At 41.6% G+C, this 15,268-nt stretch overlaps 1 protein-coding gene across 1 annotated transcript in view; it reads left to right on the forward strand.

Moving 5' to 3' along the window:
- The window catches only part of asic2 (acid-sensing (proton-gated) ion channel 2), a 1,251,959-nt gene that overhangs the window by 1,138,252 nt on the left and 98,439 nt on the right, over window positions 1-15,268 (forward strand). Inside the window, exon 3 of the mRNA XM_060848556.1 lies at window positions 8,358-8,485. Within this exon, the coding sequence (XP_060704539.1) occupies window positions 8,358-8,485 (128 nt within the window). The remainder of the gene's footprint in view (window positions 1-8,357; window positions 8,486-15,268) is intronic.

Genomic DNA, 15,268 nt, shown 5'->3' on the forward strand with positions numbered 1-15,268 from the left:
AAATACTTTAGGCAAATAACATTTAAATTCAGGAAAAAGAATTATTCACAGGTTGACCAAGTGTTGGCTGCAGCCAAAGCCTCTTTGCACAAATGGTGTTGGTACTGAGTTGTTCCCTTGGTTTGGTTACGACTGGTTGAAACTGTTCTTCTAGAATCAGTTCTGCAGACCCGAAATTGTCCCAGTAGGAGCCTCACGAAAACCTTCCAGTGAGCTTTCAACTCTCATACTTTAATGTTCCATAATGTACAAGAGAGATATAGCTCCAAACAGTAATAACTTAAGTTAACATTTCAAATAACACATCTTCCTGACAAATGTATATAGTGCCTTTCACTATACAACTCCCAAAAGCTCTTTATTGCCAAAAATATACCTTTTTTTAAACATGTAATTATTGTGTAATGTGGATAATTACCCAAGAAACAGGGCAGACAATTCTTGCACAGTGAACTCCCAGAACCTTGAATTGTGATATTGACCAGATAATCTGGTGATTTGGCTGAAAAATAAATACTGAGCAGAAGACCAAATAACTCAATTGTCTTTCTTCAACGTTGTCCTGTGGGAGCTTCTTCATCAACCTGTAAGAGTAGACAGGGCTTTGCTTTAACATGACCATTATTGGAAACACCTTGCAAGTCAGCCCGCATCTGTCTTGGTGAAGAATCATCTCAACCTGAGTGCTTTCACTAGCAGTGAACTTGAAAGGAGGCTGTGGCCTACCTGGGTACTGCCACTTTCCTGCCTCCACCAGAATTAATTCCTGTCCTATCACTAATTGAGGTCCTTAAGTGACCAGTTAAGGTCCAGTTAAAGACCTCATACCACAAGCCTAGGATTAACTCAGCCTCAGGCAAATCTGTCACCATTCAGCTTACACATCGGGTCAGTTTGTGCTAGCTACCTGTCACTTGGAGTAGACAAGCAGAAGGCTGGAAGAACACAGCAAGCCAGGCAGCATCAGGAGGTGGAGAAGTCAACATTTTGGGTGTAACCCTTCAGGACTGGGCTGATACCTTCTATGCCATTACCAGCCTCACCCTTGCCTGATCCACGTGTGTGTGAATGCTGAAACCTCCTAGACTCTCACTAGCCTCACCATTACCTGATTTGCATGTGTGAGTGCTGATACATCCTATACCAGCACAAGGTTCTATCTATCAATTCTCATCTCTCCAGATATTGCCTGACCTGCTGAGTATTTCCAGCATGTTTTTTGCTTTTATTCCACTTTTGCAATATTTACATTGTTTTGCCTTTTGCATGGATTTAATGCCCCATCTGAGATATGATTCAATGGGCATTTCCATAGTGCACCACTGGACTATCAGTTTGACATTTGCATTCACTTCTTGGAGCCAATCTTGAGTCCATAGCTTTCAATGCCATCAACTGAGATCCAGCTGACCACCTCCGATTTGTACATAACTTACTGCTAAACCCCAGTATTTTGGGCTTAATATAATGTGCATTGAATTCCCCTGAAGTGTGGCTACCAGTATAGAAGAGGTTAATTTCATTCAGAGCTGTACTGGAAATGGCAACAGAACCTCAAGTTTTAGAAAACTGTAAGATTCCACAGAGAATCTTTTCAACATACAACATCAGAAAACTGCAGCAATTCTGGATTGAAAATGTTTTTACCCAAATTGGTATGGTTTTTCCAAATTGTCTCACTGCTGAAAGAGGCCAGTAGTTCTGTGTCATCTGTCCAAATGAGCATCCCACCTCATGCCATTTTTTTTGCCTTCTCCACATAGCCCTGCATATCATTCCTTTGCAAATAATTATCTAACTCCCTTTTGAATGGTTGGACTGGATCTACATCCACCACACTGTCAGGCAGTATATTCCACCCATTGCATGAAACCTTTCAATCACCCCTTTGCATATGCTTCCTTTACTAATTACTTTAGATATGTATCTCACAATCTTCAAGCTTTCACAAATGGGAACATTTTGTCCCTGTTTAGTCTGTCCCAACATCTTATGATTTTGAATACTTTAGTTTTAAATGGTTATGGGTTGTGGGTTTCACAAGCTAGGTCAGCATTTATTGCTCATCCCCGAAAAAGGTGCTACTTTGGGTGGCATGGTAGCTTAGTGGTTAGCGCTACTGCCTCATAGCACCAGGGAGCTCAGTTCGATTCCACCCTTGGACAACTGTCAGAGTTTGCACATTCTCTTCGTGTTTGCATGGGCTTCTTCTCAATGCTCTGGTTTCCTCCCCAGTCCCAAGGTGTCAAGGTTAGGTGGATTGGCCATGGGAAATGCAGGGTTACAGAAAGAGTGTGGGAGGTACAGTAGAGGATTGGGTCTGGGTGAGATGCTCCCCGAAGGGTTGATGTGGACTCAATGGGCCAAATGGCCTGCTTCCACACTGTAGAGATTCTATGATTCTGAGTCTTGGAAGACTCAAGTCGATAAGGTGTAAAAACACACACACAGTGTTGTTAGAAAACAAGTTCCAGGAATTTCACCAAATGGCAGTGAAGAGTTAGTCATATATTTCCACATGAGAATGGTATGTGGCTTGGAAAGAAAATCGCAGCTAGTGATGTTCCTCTGGATCTGCCACCCTTGTCCTCCTAAGTTATAGATATTGTGTATTTAGCAGATAGTGCCAAGGGAGCCTTGGTGAGTCACTATAGATGTATATGGATGGTACACACTACTCTCTGGATATGCTGGTGGTGAAGGGACTGAATGATGAAGACAGTGCTGGCATGTCAATTGTAGTGAGCTGCTTTGTCCTGGATGGTGTCAAGCTTGCTGAAGTTTGTTGAAACTACATTTGTCCATGTAAATGGGGAGTATTCCATCACAACCCTGACTTGAATCTTGGAATTATTATTGAGCAGATTTAGGAAGACAAGAGATGAGTTACTCACTGTACAATCCTAAGTTTCTCACCTGCTCATATAGCAAAACCATTGGATTTGCCTGCTTTTTATAGATAGTATGTACTTTGACAATTTTCTACATTGCTGAGTAGATGCCAGTATTATAACTGTACTGGAACAGCTTTGCTAGGAATGTGGCTAGTTCAGGAGCACAAGTCTTCAGTACTGTTGCCAGTATGTTGTCAGGCCCTTTAACCTTTACATTATCCATTGGTTTTTGGCATTTCATGATAGCACATGGATTGAATTGATTTGGCTGAAGATTAGCATCTGTGATGCTGGGGACCCCAGGAGCTGGCTGAAATGGATCATCCACTCGGCCATCTGGCTGAAGAACTTGCAACTGTTTCAACCTTGTCTTTTGCAATGATATGCTGGGCTCCCCCATCATTGAGCATGGTGACATTTCAATTATTAATAATCAAAATCTGCACCTCCATTTTAACTGATTGAAGATTTGAGAGCCATCTTATGTGTGTTCAATTCATTTGCATGAGTTGTATGACCCTTTGATCTCTTCCTTATAAATTCTGTGTCTAAGATCTTCCTTTCTCACTAACATCTAATGAAGGAGCAGCGCTTTGAAAGCTAGCGTTTTCAAATAAACCCATTGGTCTATGACCTGGTGTCAGATATTTTATAGAATGTGGTCAGTCTATTTTATTCTCTCTTTGGCGTAATGATTCCCATATTCCAAACCTTTGATCAATTATGTGACATTAATATATGTCCCACTGATTCATGCAAAATCCCATAAAGTGTCTTCTGATGTTTCATGCTTATTTGCTTCCCTGGACACGTCAGAGTCTGATATACAAGTGACACATTCCTGGATTGGGGAGCACATGCTCAGTGAACTGTAACTCTGATATAGCTGCATGGTGCCTGAGAAATAGGCTTTATGTGACCCAATTTCTCAGCCATAAAGTTTTAGTCAGGGTCCTTCACCAGAAGCCAGTAGAATTCACAGCTAGCTGAGAACATATAGCAAAATAAGTTGCAGGTTAAAAATCTGTGCTACACAGAGCACTCAAGATATCTTCATATTTGCTTTGCTGAATGAATTGTTTATAAAATCCTTTGGAAAAAATGTTTTCTTATAAGTACCCCCAGCAACAGAGCCACCTTCAGTGTGAATGGACACATTGCAGTCAGAATGCGGGAACATCTTTTTCTTTCCCATTTAGTAACAGGCCTTGCCACTCAGCAATAGCTAATCAATCAGCTTTATTTCTCACTTATTTCTGTGTGCTCTTATTGTGTCCACCAAGTCTGTACAGTTCTTCAATACAATTATATGATTCATGGTTTAAAATTCTTGTTTTGTGTGTAATATTGTTCCAGCTGTTGCAAAGTTTTCCCTTTAATATGAATGGAGCATAACAACGGCACCCAGAGGCATTATTGCAGAGCATTACTTGTGATGTTGCTATAAAATAAATAGGCCATTAAACATGCTACATTATTCAGTGCAGTTGAGTAACTCCAAATATGTGGATAAACCATATCATGAGACTTTGTATGTTCTTCATAGCATTTACAATCAATCAAAGGTTTCTGAGAATCTCAGCTCAGGTGTGACAAGAGCATTGTATGTCTCGTGCTTTCTGTGAGGACCTGAGAAAATGCACTTTCCCAAACTGCTTCTCTGAACAGACATTGGTAATGAAGAAGCCAATAAGTAGAGACAGCTTTTTCAATGATAAATTACTATGTTGTGAAATAGATTTTGCAAGAAATTGAATCAAAGATCCAAATAAATATTGGGTAATGAGAATTGTGAAAACAGAAACAAGCTGATTTAGAAAGACATTGATGCATTAATTGTAAACATTTCTTTTTGACAAATTAAGAGTGTGGAGGTTTCAACTTGAACTGACAGCCTAATATATGGAGCTAGTGTATGACTCAATGGGTAATGTGAAGGTAGCAGTGTTCTCAAAAATCTGCTGCATTTGCCCTTTCTGATGGTACATGTGGAGGGTTTGGAAGCTGCTGTCAAAGGAACCTTGACAATTTGCTGCAGTGCATCCTGTTTATGATACATATAGCGACCACTATGCATCAGTGGTAGAGAGCTAAACGGTGAAGTGGGCTGCTTTGTCCTTCTGAATGTTGAGCTTCTTGACTTGTATTTTGTAAAAGATGGAAATGCTTTGAAGAATTAATGATGAGATACCTGCAGCAGAGGATCCAGCCTCTGATCTACCTTTATAACCACAATATTTAATTACCTTTCTGGTCAATACCATTCTGAAGATGTTGATGGTGGTAAACTCAGTGACAGTAATGCCTTTGAATGCCAACTTGTTAGATAAGTTTAGGTTGACAATTATTTGCCACTTTCCAGCTCAAGCAGTGATGTTGTCCAGATTTTGCTTCTTGTGGCTATGGAATTCAGCAGTTTGACAAAAGGTTTGTCAAGGGCTGCACTAATGTCTGGTGTAAAATGGACTCGGTGGGACTCAAACTGAATATTGAGATTAAGTTTTAGTTAAGTAAGTGAAATAATTCCACAGTGGCGCCATCGTCAAGTCTCCCTTTATTTACACATGGAGAATCCTTGACGCTGTTCCAGGTCTCTCATAGCCAACTCTCAGAGTGAACAGGATGTCTGACATACCTGCTTATATCTGTCAGGCATGTCTCCCTGATTGAACCACATTAACAGCCCCAATCAGGGAACTCATATTCTGAGGTCCACCTTGCTGACCTGGCTAGAATCACTGCATCTTTCCATCTCTGGGTCCGAGGACGTAGGCTAATTCTTTTATTGTTGCTCCTCCTTGGGCATTTTAGCACTGGATCGGATTCTTCCAACTTTATCTCTGATACAGATGGTTCTGAACATATGGTAGCTCACCTCTTGTGCCCAGACCATCTCGGAAGAAAGTGATCCTCTTCTTCAGGTGGCAAAGGCACCGAATTGGCAATATCTGCCATGTCCATGTCAGATTCCAGTGCCTGTTGGAGAGGGAGACCACATAGGTACCAGAACAGTTGGAAAAGCTGTAGAGGAAACAGGTACGTTTTGGTCTTGCAGCATTTGTGAGGTTGCAGCTTTCATATGGTCTACATGCGTTGTACCAATCTGAACTTTATATGTTATGGGACCTGACCTCACATCGACTGTGCCTCTTACCCATGCAGGCTCATTCTCATGGGTCCTAGTCACCAAACTTCACTTCTTGAGGTAAACTGTCTCTCTCGCCTACAGAGTCTTGTGTCTGGCGCTGGTGTGCATAATGCTGTTTCAGGTTGGAGAAGATCAGATTTAACCTTGTGCAGAATCTTCTCCCCATTACCAACTCTGCCAGAGCTATCCCTGTAGTTGCATGAGGTGTAGTTCTATAATTAAATAGCAACTGGGACAGTTTGGTATCGAGTGAAGCTGTAGGCTGTTTCTTTAAGCCTGCCTTCAAAGTTTGGACTGCTTTTTCTGCCAGACATTGGATGATGGATGGTATAGAGCTGTCTTTACATGATGAATAGCATTCAACTTTAGCAAATACTCAATTTCGATGCTGGTAAACAATAGCCTGTTATTTCCATAATAATTCACCAACCCAGAAAATCTCTGTTACAAACCTGGGAGCCAGGTCACTTTTGATCGCCGTCACTTTGTCTTCTGATGGGTGTAGACCAGTCTTGTCATCTCCATAGCTCAAGTAGGTCATTTGGGTGCCTGGAATACATAATTTTCCCTTCTTAGGTGTACAGCCACCTTGGAGAAACATCTAAGAACTATGTCCATGTTCTCTAAGTGCTTCTTATTGGTCATTCCAGTTATTAGTACATCATCTAGATAAATGGCGATCTGGAGTAGACCTTGTAAGATGTTTTCCATTGTCTGCAGAAACGTTGCACAGGCTGGTAGTATCCCAAATGGCAGTCTCATATCTTGATACAAACTCTTACAGGTATTAAAAGAGCATACTCCTGAGATTTGTCATCTAATTGCAATTGCACGTATGCATCAGCTTCATGAAGGACAGCTCCCTCCTGTCGGCTTGCATATAAATCCTCTGTTCAGGATATGCCCTGAGTGAGGCTGTATAATTGCCTTCACTTAGTTGGTTTTTCCCAAGCTCAGTCAGTCTGGCGAGGATATCCACTTCCATCAGAATACCCTAGAACTTGTGTTCCACTTGCCACATGTTCCAATGGCAAAGCCAGTTGTAGTGCCTGTTTGAAGTCCAATTCGATTCAGCTAGTAGACACTTTTCATGGTTACATCATTAATCCCACATTCTAAATGTTCTTTCAGCATCTTATTAAGTGTTAAACCAAAATCATATGTCACTGCCAGTCGTTTTAACCTCGCCAAAAATTCTGATACAGAGTTCCCTGGTTCTCAATTTGCTGATAGTATCTCAGTATTGGAGGTGGTTTGGGGTTGTAATATTCCTCAACTAAATCTGTCAACTCTTGAAGGATTTTAGTATCTAGTGCCTGAGGAAAAGTTAGGCTCCTAATAACTGAAAAAACTATGGGCCCACAAGCTGTCAGGAGAATTACTCTTGCTTTTAATCCATCCCAATGTCACTTGACTCAAAAACTCACACATTCTTTCCACATACTGGGCCTAATCTTCGACAGCAGAAATAAATGAGTCAAGCTTCCCAAATAATGGCATGATGCCAGTAATGCTTAGCCCAACTCAAATACAACTGTTGTGAGTGAATTTCTTCAGGAGTGTGCTTTTCTCTCATCGCCAGTGAAATAATTCCTCACAGATTGATAATCCGTCACCCTTTATTTACACGTGGAGTGTCTTTGACTTTGATCCGGCTCCCTCAGAGCCAGCTCTCAGAGTGAACAGAATGTCTGACACTCCTTTTTTTTTGTTTTTTTTTCTTACTCCTATTCTTTTTCTTTTACCTCCACACGCTAACTGGAACATAAACAGTTCCATTTTCCATTTTGTTGGGCAAGTGCTAATGTTGCAGCTGTACTGGAACTACTTGGTTAGAGGCGCAGCCTGTTCTAGAGCACAGTCCTTCAGTGCTACAGCTGGGATGTTATCTTGATCTTTGAGCTTTTCAGCAATTTCTTGATATCAAGGAGTGAATTGAATTAGTTGAAGGTTGGCAGCTAGCGGAGGCTGAGATTCATCACTAAGTTGGCACTTACAGCAAATGAAATTAACAATTGCATCAGCTTTATCTTGTGGTTGGTCCCTGTACCATTGAAGATGCAGATTTGCATTGAGCCACCTCCTCCTGTCAATTGTCTAAACCTCTCTCATTAAGCTGTATATGTACTTGTGTTCTGAGATGCAAAGCAAGAAATATCTTTGTTAATATTGGCAGAATTGTTGTGGAGACGCTGGGTCCCATTAACCACTGAATGAAAGCCTTTGTGGATTCACTGCTGTCTGGTGTAAGACCCTATTTTGACAGGTTTCTTTGATTGTTGACAATGTTCAATTGTTTCCTCTCTCTCTTTCAGAAGACACCACATTTGAAGCTGGGATACGTGTACAGCTGCACACTCAGTCTGAGCCACCATTTGTACATGAGCTGGGATTTGGAGTCGCGCCAGGATTCCAAACATTTGTTTCCACTCAAGAACAACGGGTACTGTATTTGCTCTGATATTCACGTAAACTCTTGCATTTGGCCCTCTGAGCATTTCACCTTCGGTTGTACGTGTTCACAAAGAAAGATTTTCTTTTCCCTTCACTTCTTTATTTCATTCTCCTGTTGTAGACATTCCCATGCAACACACCACATTGTAGTTGAGGATTGCAAGATATGTGTTCCGACCTCTGACATTCATGCTGCAAGGTAGAGACATGCCCAGGGCTACACTGTCAGTCTGATTTCTCTCCATTGTGATATCTGCTTGGCGTTTTTCACAACACAGCCAAGACCAGCAGCTCGTCAATACAAGTCAGTTATTTTATTCCTGTATTTTAGCAGCCGATGGCTTTACACAGGGGGACATCAAGTACAATTGCCATTATATATGCAGAGAATATTTGAAATACTATAATCTGGATAATGGCACTAAATGTTTAAATGCTCAACATTCCCTAATGTAGCATGCTTGGTTCTATTCACTGAAATACTTATGCAATTGCAAACAAGTTTGACTATGGCCAGCTTTTAAAGAACTCATAATTCTCTTTCATTTATTCTGTTATGGAACATGGGTATTAATGGTAAGGCCAGCATTTGTTGCCTTCTCCAGTTTTCCTGAGCGGCATTTAAGAGTCAACTATGTCACTAGGGGTTTGGAGTCACATGTAGGCCAGGCCAGGTAAGGGTAGTGGATTTTCTCCTGTCAAGAACAGTAGTGGATCAGATGGGTTTTCACAATAATCAATGATCATTATTATAGCTAGCATTTCAGAAATAGATTAGATTCCATACAGTATGGAAACAGGCCCTTCGGCCCAACATGTAATACCGACCCTCTGAAGAGTAACCCATCCAGACCCATTCCCCTAACCTATATTTACCCCTGACTTGGCAATTTAGCATAGCCAATTCACCTGACCTGCACATCTTTGGATTTTGGGAGAAAACCAGACCTTTTTTTTAAAAGAGCTTTATTCATTTTCCACCACCAGGAAAACTAAAACACCCGAGTGGCCAGTGACAAGCAGTGCCCTTCTCTTCCAGGGCAATGCCTACGTGATCAAAAAAAGTGAAGTGGGGGTAGAGATTAAATCAAAATAGAATTGGAGGGGGAAATAAAGCACCCCACACCCCGCGGTGCCACTCCTCCCTGAAAACCTTGAGGGTGTTGGTAGACACCGCGTGCTCCTTCTCCAGGGACAGCTGGGCCCAACCGTAACTGTGGAAGCGGGGCAGGCAATCAGCCATAACAACCCCCCCCCCCCCCACTGCCCGTTGCCTGGACCTGTTTAGGGCCAACCTGTCCCGGCCCAGGAGCAGACCCTCTGACCTGCTTTCCGCATTCCGCTCAGGTAGTTTTGTCTTTCATATTTGTTAATTAAATTTAAGTTTGGCCAGCTGCTGTGATGGGATTGAACCCAGGCTCACAGAGCATTAACTTGAATTACTAGTCCAGTAACGTGACCATGATTTCAATACCCTCTCACAATATCACCAGTACTTGAAGAGAGAAATAGCAATTAAGAGCCACCACCTGTTGAAGTAATGAATTAATAATTACACTGTTAATTGAAATAACTGATTATTTAAAGAATTTGCCTGCAACTGTGGATTACTTGCAAAGTTCTTTACAACAGAGGCAAGCTCAGGAAGTCTATTATCATGCCGTTTCCTAGTGCAAACAGATCTTATCATCAGCTTACCAGAGGGATGAGTCCTTAGCATTAAGCTACATGATTCTCAGACAAACACATGTGAAAGGCAAATATGCTTCAGCTTTCAGCCCAACATCTTATTCCTCATTTATAAAAGGACCGTGTTAAAGTATTTTACATATATTGTTGAGCACTATATCTTTCTGATTTGGAGATGCCGGTGTTGGACTGGGGTGTACAAAGTTAAAAATCACACAACACCAGGTTGTAGTCCAACAGGTTTAATTGGAAGCACACTAGCTTTCGGAGCGACGCTCCTTCATTAGGTGGTAGCTCCAAAAGCTAGTGTGCTTCCAATTAAACCTGTTGGACTATAACCTGGTTAGATTAGATTACTAGATTAGATTAGATTACTTACAGTGTGGAAACAGGCCCTTCGGCCCAACAAGTCCACACCGACCCGCCGAAGCGCAACCCACCCATACCCCTTGCCTAACACTACGGGCAATTTAGCATGGCCAATTCACCTGACCCACACATCTTTGTGACTGTGGGAGGAAACCGGAGCACCCGGAGGAAACCCACGCAGACACGGGGAGAACGTGCAAACTCCACACAGTCAGTCGCCTGAGGCGGGAATTGAACCCAGGTCCCTGGTGCTGTGAGGCAGCAGCGCTAACCACTGTGCCACCGTGCTGCGTGTTGTGTGATTTTTAACTTTATATCTTTCTGAACATCCTTTGAAATCCAAATTGTTATCAAATGTCTGTTGAAAGTGTAATAAATTTCTGGAAGTACAAGTAAGTTAAATATCTTCAAATGTTTGAAATTGCAAGTTTTTAAAACACTATTTAGTGTATAACATCATTTAAACATGAGAAAGCAAGTAACCTGATTAACCTTTAAACCAATAGAAATTCTCCCTCAAATAAAAATAGAAATTACTGGAAAAGCTTAGCATGTCTGACAACATCTGTGGAGAGAAATCAGATTTAACATTTCAGGTTTGGTGATCCTTCCTCAGAATGGTTCTGAGGAAGGGTCACCGGATCCGAAACGTTAACTCTAATTTCTCTCCATAGATGCTGCCAGATCTGCTGAGCTTTTCCAGCAATCTCTCTTGTTGTTTCTGATTTACAACACCTGCAGTTTTTTTCAGTTCTTATTTAGAAAATCTCCCTCCACAATTATGTCTTATGCTGGCTCTGAAGTGGACACTTCATTCTCGAGGGGACCATCCTAAACTATTCTCAATACTTTGCTCTTTCTCTTCCCAGGTGTGTAGCTGCAAATCTCAAAGTTATTTTCAAGGTCAGGCCTACCCTAGAGATTCCACCCACCTCACCAATGCTAGGCAAATCTTCCAGCCTCATTTAAAAACTCACAAATGCATTCTATTCAGTCTGAGAAAATGGATTCCTATCCACATTCTGCATGCTGAAGAACCTCAGAAACTGGCTCCTCTCTCTCTCTCTTTTCCAAATGCTTGCAGACTGACTTACCTTCCATGATATTTTAGGAAAATATTCAAACTCTGTCCTACAGTGGTTTGTTGTGGACTCTTACCCTTTCAAAGCCTACCTCCATGCAACATGAATGATGTGAGTGTTATGTTAAGTACCTATCCTGTAGACTCCCAAAGTCATTAAGCCCTGGAATTGAATAGACTGGTAAAAGTACAACCATTTACAAAACCTGACATTCAAACTCCTCCCTGGGGCCTAGGCACAGAGAAAATCAATCCACCATCAGCAGAGAAGGTCTGGTGTTTTCTTGCAAGTATAAATATCTCACACCTTCTTCCCAGTCAGAAAACCTATCAACATCAATAACCAAACCATGTAACCTGGTTGTCAGGCAGAATTTAAAACAGGTCACATGACATTTCTCATTCCTTCATTCTGTCCTAATTAAAGAGGCAAATCTTACAACCTTTCTGTTTATAATACAGTACTGCTGTGCCCTTATTCTGTAAGTTCCCATGAAAACATTTTTTCCTGCCCATCCTCTTTAAGATATGTCTGTTCCTTGCAGAATGTAAGATTGGGCAAATCTTCATTCCTAGAGTATAAGGTATCAGTTTCACTTACTTATTTCACAAGTTTTTTTAAAAAACATTGTTTTAATAAAGGATATGATGATATCAGGAGAATTTCAGCGAAGGTTTATTTGACTAATTGTTGGGATAAAGGGCTTAACTTATGAAGAAAGCCTATTGGAACAAAAGCAAAAATTGCTGGAGAAACTCAGCAGGTTTGGCAGCATCTGTGGAGAGAGAGTCAGAGTTAATGTTTCAGGTCCAGTGAGCCTTCGGCCTGTTGGAGTTTAGAAGAATGTGATGATCTTATTGAAAAAGTATGATCCTGAGAAGACTTTGTAGGCTAAATATCAAGAGTTAGGGGGACTTGAACAAAAGAATCCATAGAATCCAAACAGTGCAGAAAGAGGCTATTCAGCCCATCAAGTCTACATTGACCCTCCCGCCCAGACCCAGACTCCTACCCTATCCCCATAATCCCCCATTTACAATGGTTAATTGACCTAGCCTGTACAGCTGGCAATTTAGCATGGCCAATCCACATCTTTGGAGGAAACCAGAGCACCCAGAGGAAACCCAAACAGACATGGGGAGAACATGCGAACTCCACAATGATAGACACCCCAGGGCTGGAATCAAACCCAGGTCCTTGTAGCAGTGCTGACCAATGCTAACTAGGGGACATCATTTAAAAATAAAAGTCCTGCCTTTTAAGACTGAGATAAAGAGTTGTTTTGAAGCTAACAGATTGTTAGTCTGTGGAATTGTCAACTTAAAGAAACAGAGATTGGGTTACTGAGTTTATCCAACGTAGAGTTTGATATATTTTTGATCGATAAAGGGGTCAAGGGTTATAAAAATAGACAGGAAAGTGGAGTTAAACTTACAAGCAGATAAACCATGTTCTTACAGAATGACTGAACAGAAAGACGGAATGATGTATTGTTGCTTCTAAGGCCTGTGTTCCTCTAAGTGCAAAAGGAATCTTCACTTGTACTCTTTTGGGTTAAACACCTCCCTGGGACCCGAGTAACTGAGTGGATTATACAGTGCCAAAGAATGGAGAAGCCCCAAACATTGCATTACTGTTGTGTTTCCCTCCCTCCTCATTGAAGGAGAAAAAGAGAGAGAGGCAGTTGTTGGAAAATTTAGTTGTGGCTTAGAAACAGCAGAGCATCAGCAGTGTGCATCAGCTTGACCAATAAAAATGGTAGGAACTTTAGGAAAGCTGGTGATGTGTGTGGCATGTAAAAAGTGGGAGGTTTTGGATTCACAAGACATTCAGGGCAGTCTTGCCTGCGTGCCAGAGGGTAGCAGTTTTAAAATGGCTGATTTGGAGCAGTGACTCTCTTCAATATGCACTGTGCAAGATGGAGACAGGTTTCTGGAACAGTTGTACCAGAGATTGGTCACTCCCATCATGATAGGCAGACAAGGAGGAGTGTAGGGATAGCAGGAGAGTGGGAGACCATTCATCAAAAGGAATGGAGACAACAGGGCCAGGAAATCCAAGGCATCCTGGAGCTGAAATTTTAGATGCCCATTTAGTGAGCAACACAACTGAGTCAGGAGTAGATGATTCAAGGGAAAACCACACAACTATGATGTCTGAGGATTCTCTAGGAAAAGAGGGAGAGGCTGATCAGCAGATTAGAAAGGCAGTAGTAGTGGGTGACTCAGTTGCTCGAGGGATTGACCGTCTAGTTTGCAGATGAGATTGTGAATCCCATGTAGTCTGTGTCTTCCCTCGAAGGATTCAGGCCAAAATGGAACAACTGGATACACTTCTGGAAAGGGAGGGTGAACAATCATTCATTATGGTTCATATGGGAACCAATGACAAAGGTAGAGCTAGCATGGTGGCGTTTCAGGATTAGTTCCAGGAGATAGGGAGTAGATCGAAACACAGGACCTCCAGGGCAATAATCACAGGAATACTACCTGTGACACAAACTTCAACATTTAGGCAAAGGCAGATCAGGGAGGTAAATGCGTAGCTTGAGAGGTGGTATAAAGGGGAGAGGCTTAGATTTTTGGGACACTGGGGTCACTTTTGTGAAAGGAGAAACCTGTTCAGAAGAGATGGGCTTCACTTGAGCTGAAATGGAGCTCATCTCCTAGCTGAGAGTAAACAGTGTAATGGGGGTGGGTTTAATCTTGTAAGGCAGAAGGATGAGTGGAGGAATGGGCGTAGTTTTGGAAGTATCCGTGAAGGCAAAAGAGAGAAGATGGGAACTAGGGAAAAGGAAGTGAAGAAAGACAGTGAACAAAATAAAAGGCAGGAAAGCGAGAAGGGGAGGATAAAATTACACATATAGCAAATAAAAAAGGGAACTGGGAGCAGATGTTAACATCCTGGGTTATATGGCTTTTATGGTAGAAAAAGGTGGATAAAAAGGGAGGAGGTGTAGTAGTCTTGTTCAAAGATAGTATCGTAGCCCTTGAATGAGATGTTGTTTCTGAATTAGAGTCTGTATGGTTAGAGGTGAGAAACAGGAAGGAAGCAGTGGCCTTGTTGGGTATTTACTATAGATCTCCAAATAATGGGGAGGAAATAGAAGAGAGCATCTGTAACCAGATTATGGAAATTTGCAGGGCAGTTAGGGTTGTGATTGTTGGTGATTTTAATTATCCAAGGGTACACTGAAAAAAACACAGAGTACGAGGCAATTCCTGCAATGTGTGCAGGAGAACTTTCTGGAACAGTACATTTCCCAAACCACCCAGACGAAAGCCGTGCTGGTTGTGATCCTAGGAAATGAGGTAGACCAAGTGAAGAACATCAGAGTTGGGGAGCATATGGGAAATAGTGATCATAATACAATAAGGTTCAATATTAAGAAGGAAAAGGGTAGAAATCAGTCAAGATTTAAGATCAGAAACTGGAACAGGGCAGATTTTAGGAGTCTGAAAGTTCAACTGCAGCAGTTTGATTAGAAGTGCATTTAGGTGGATAAGATATTGGGTGAAAATGGGAGACTTTCAAAGGAGAAATGAACAGGGGGCAAGCAAGGTACATTCCTATTAGAAATAAGCAAAGAGTATCCAGAGGTAGAGTAGCCTGGATGGTGAAGGAAATTATTG

This window comes from Hemiscyllium ocellatum, chromosome 32 (genome assembly GCF_020745735.1).
Source record: "Hemiscyllium ocellatum isolate sHemOce1 chromosome 32, sHemOce1.pat.X.cur, whole genome shotgun sequence".
Lineage (NCBI taxonomy): Eukaryota > Metazoa > Chordata > Chondrichthyes > Orectolobiformes > Hemiscylliidae > Hemiscyllium > Hemiscyllium ocellatum.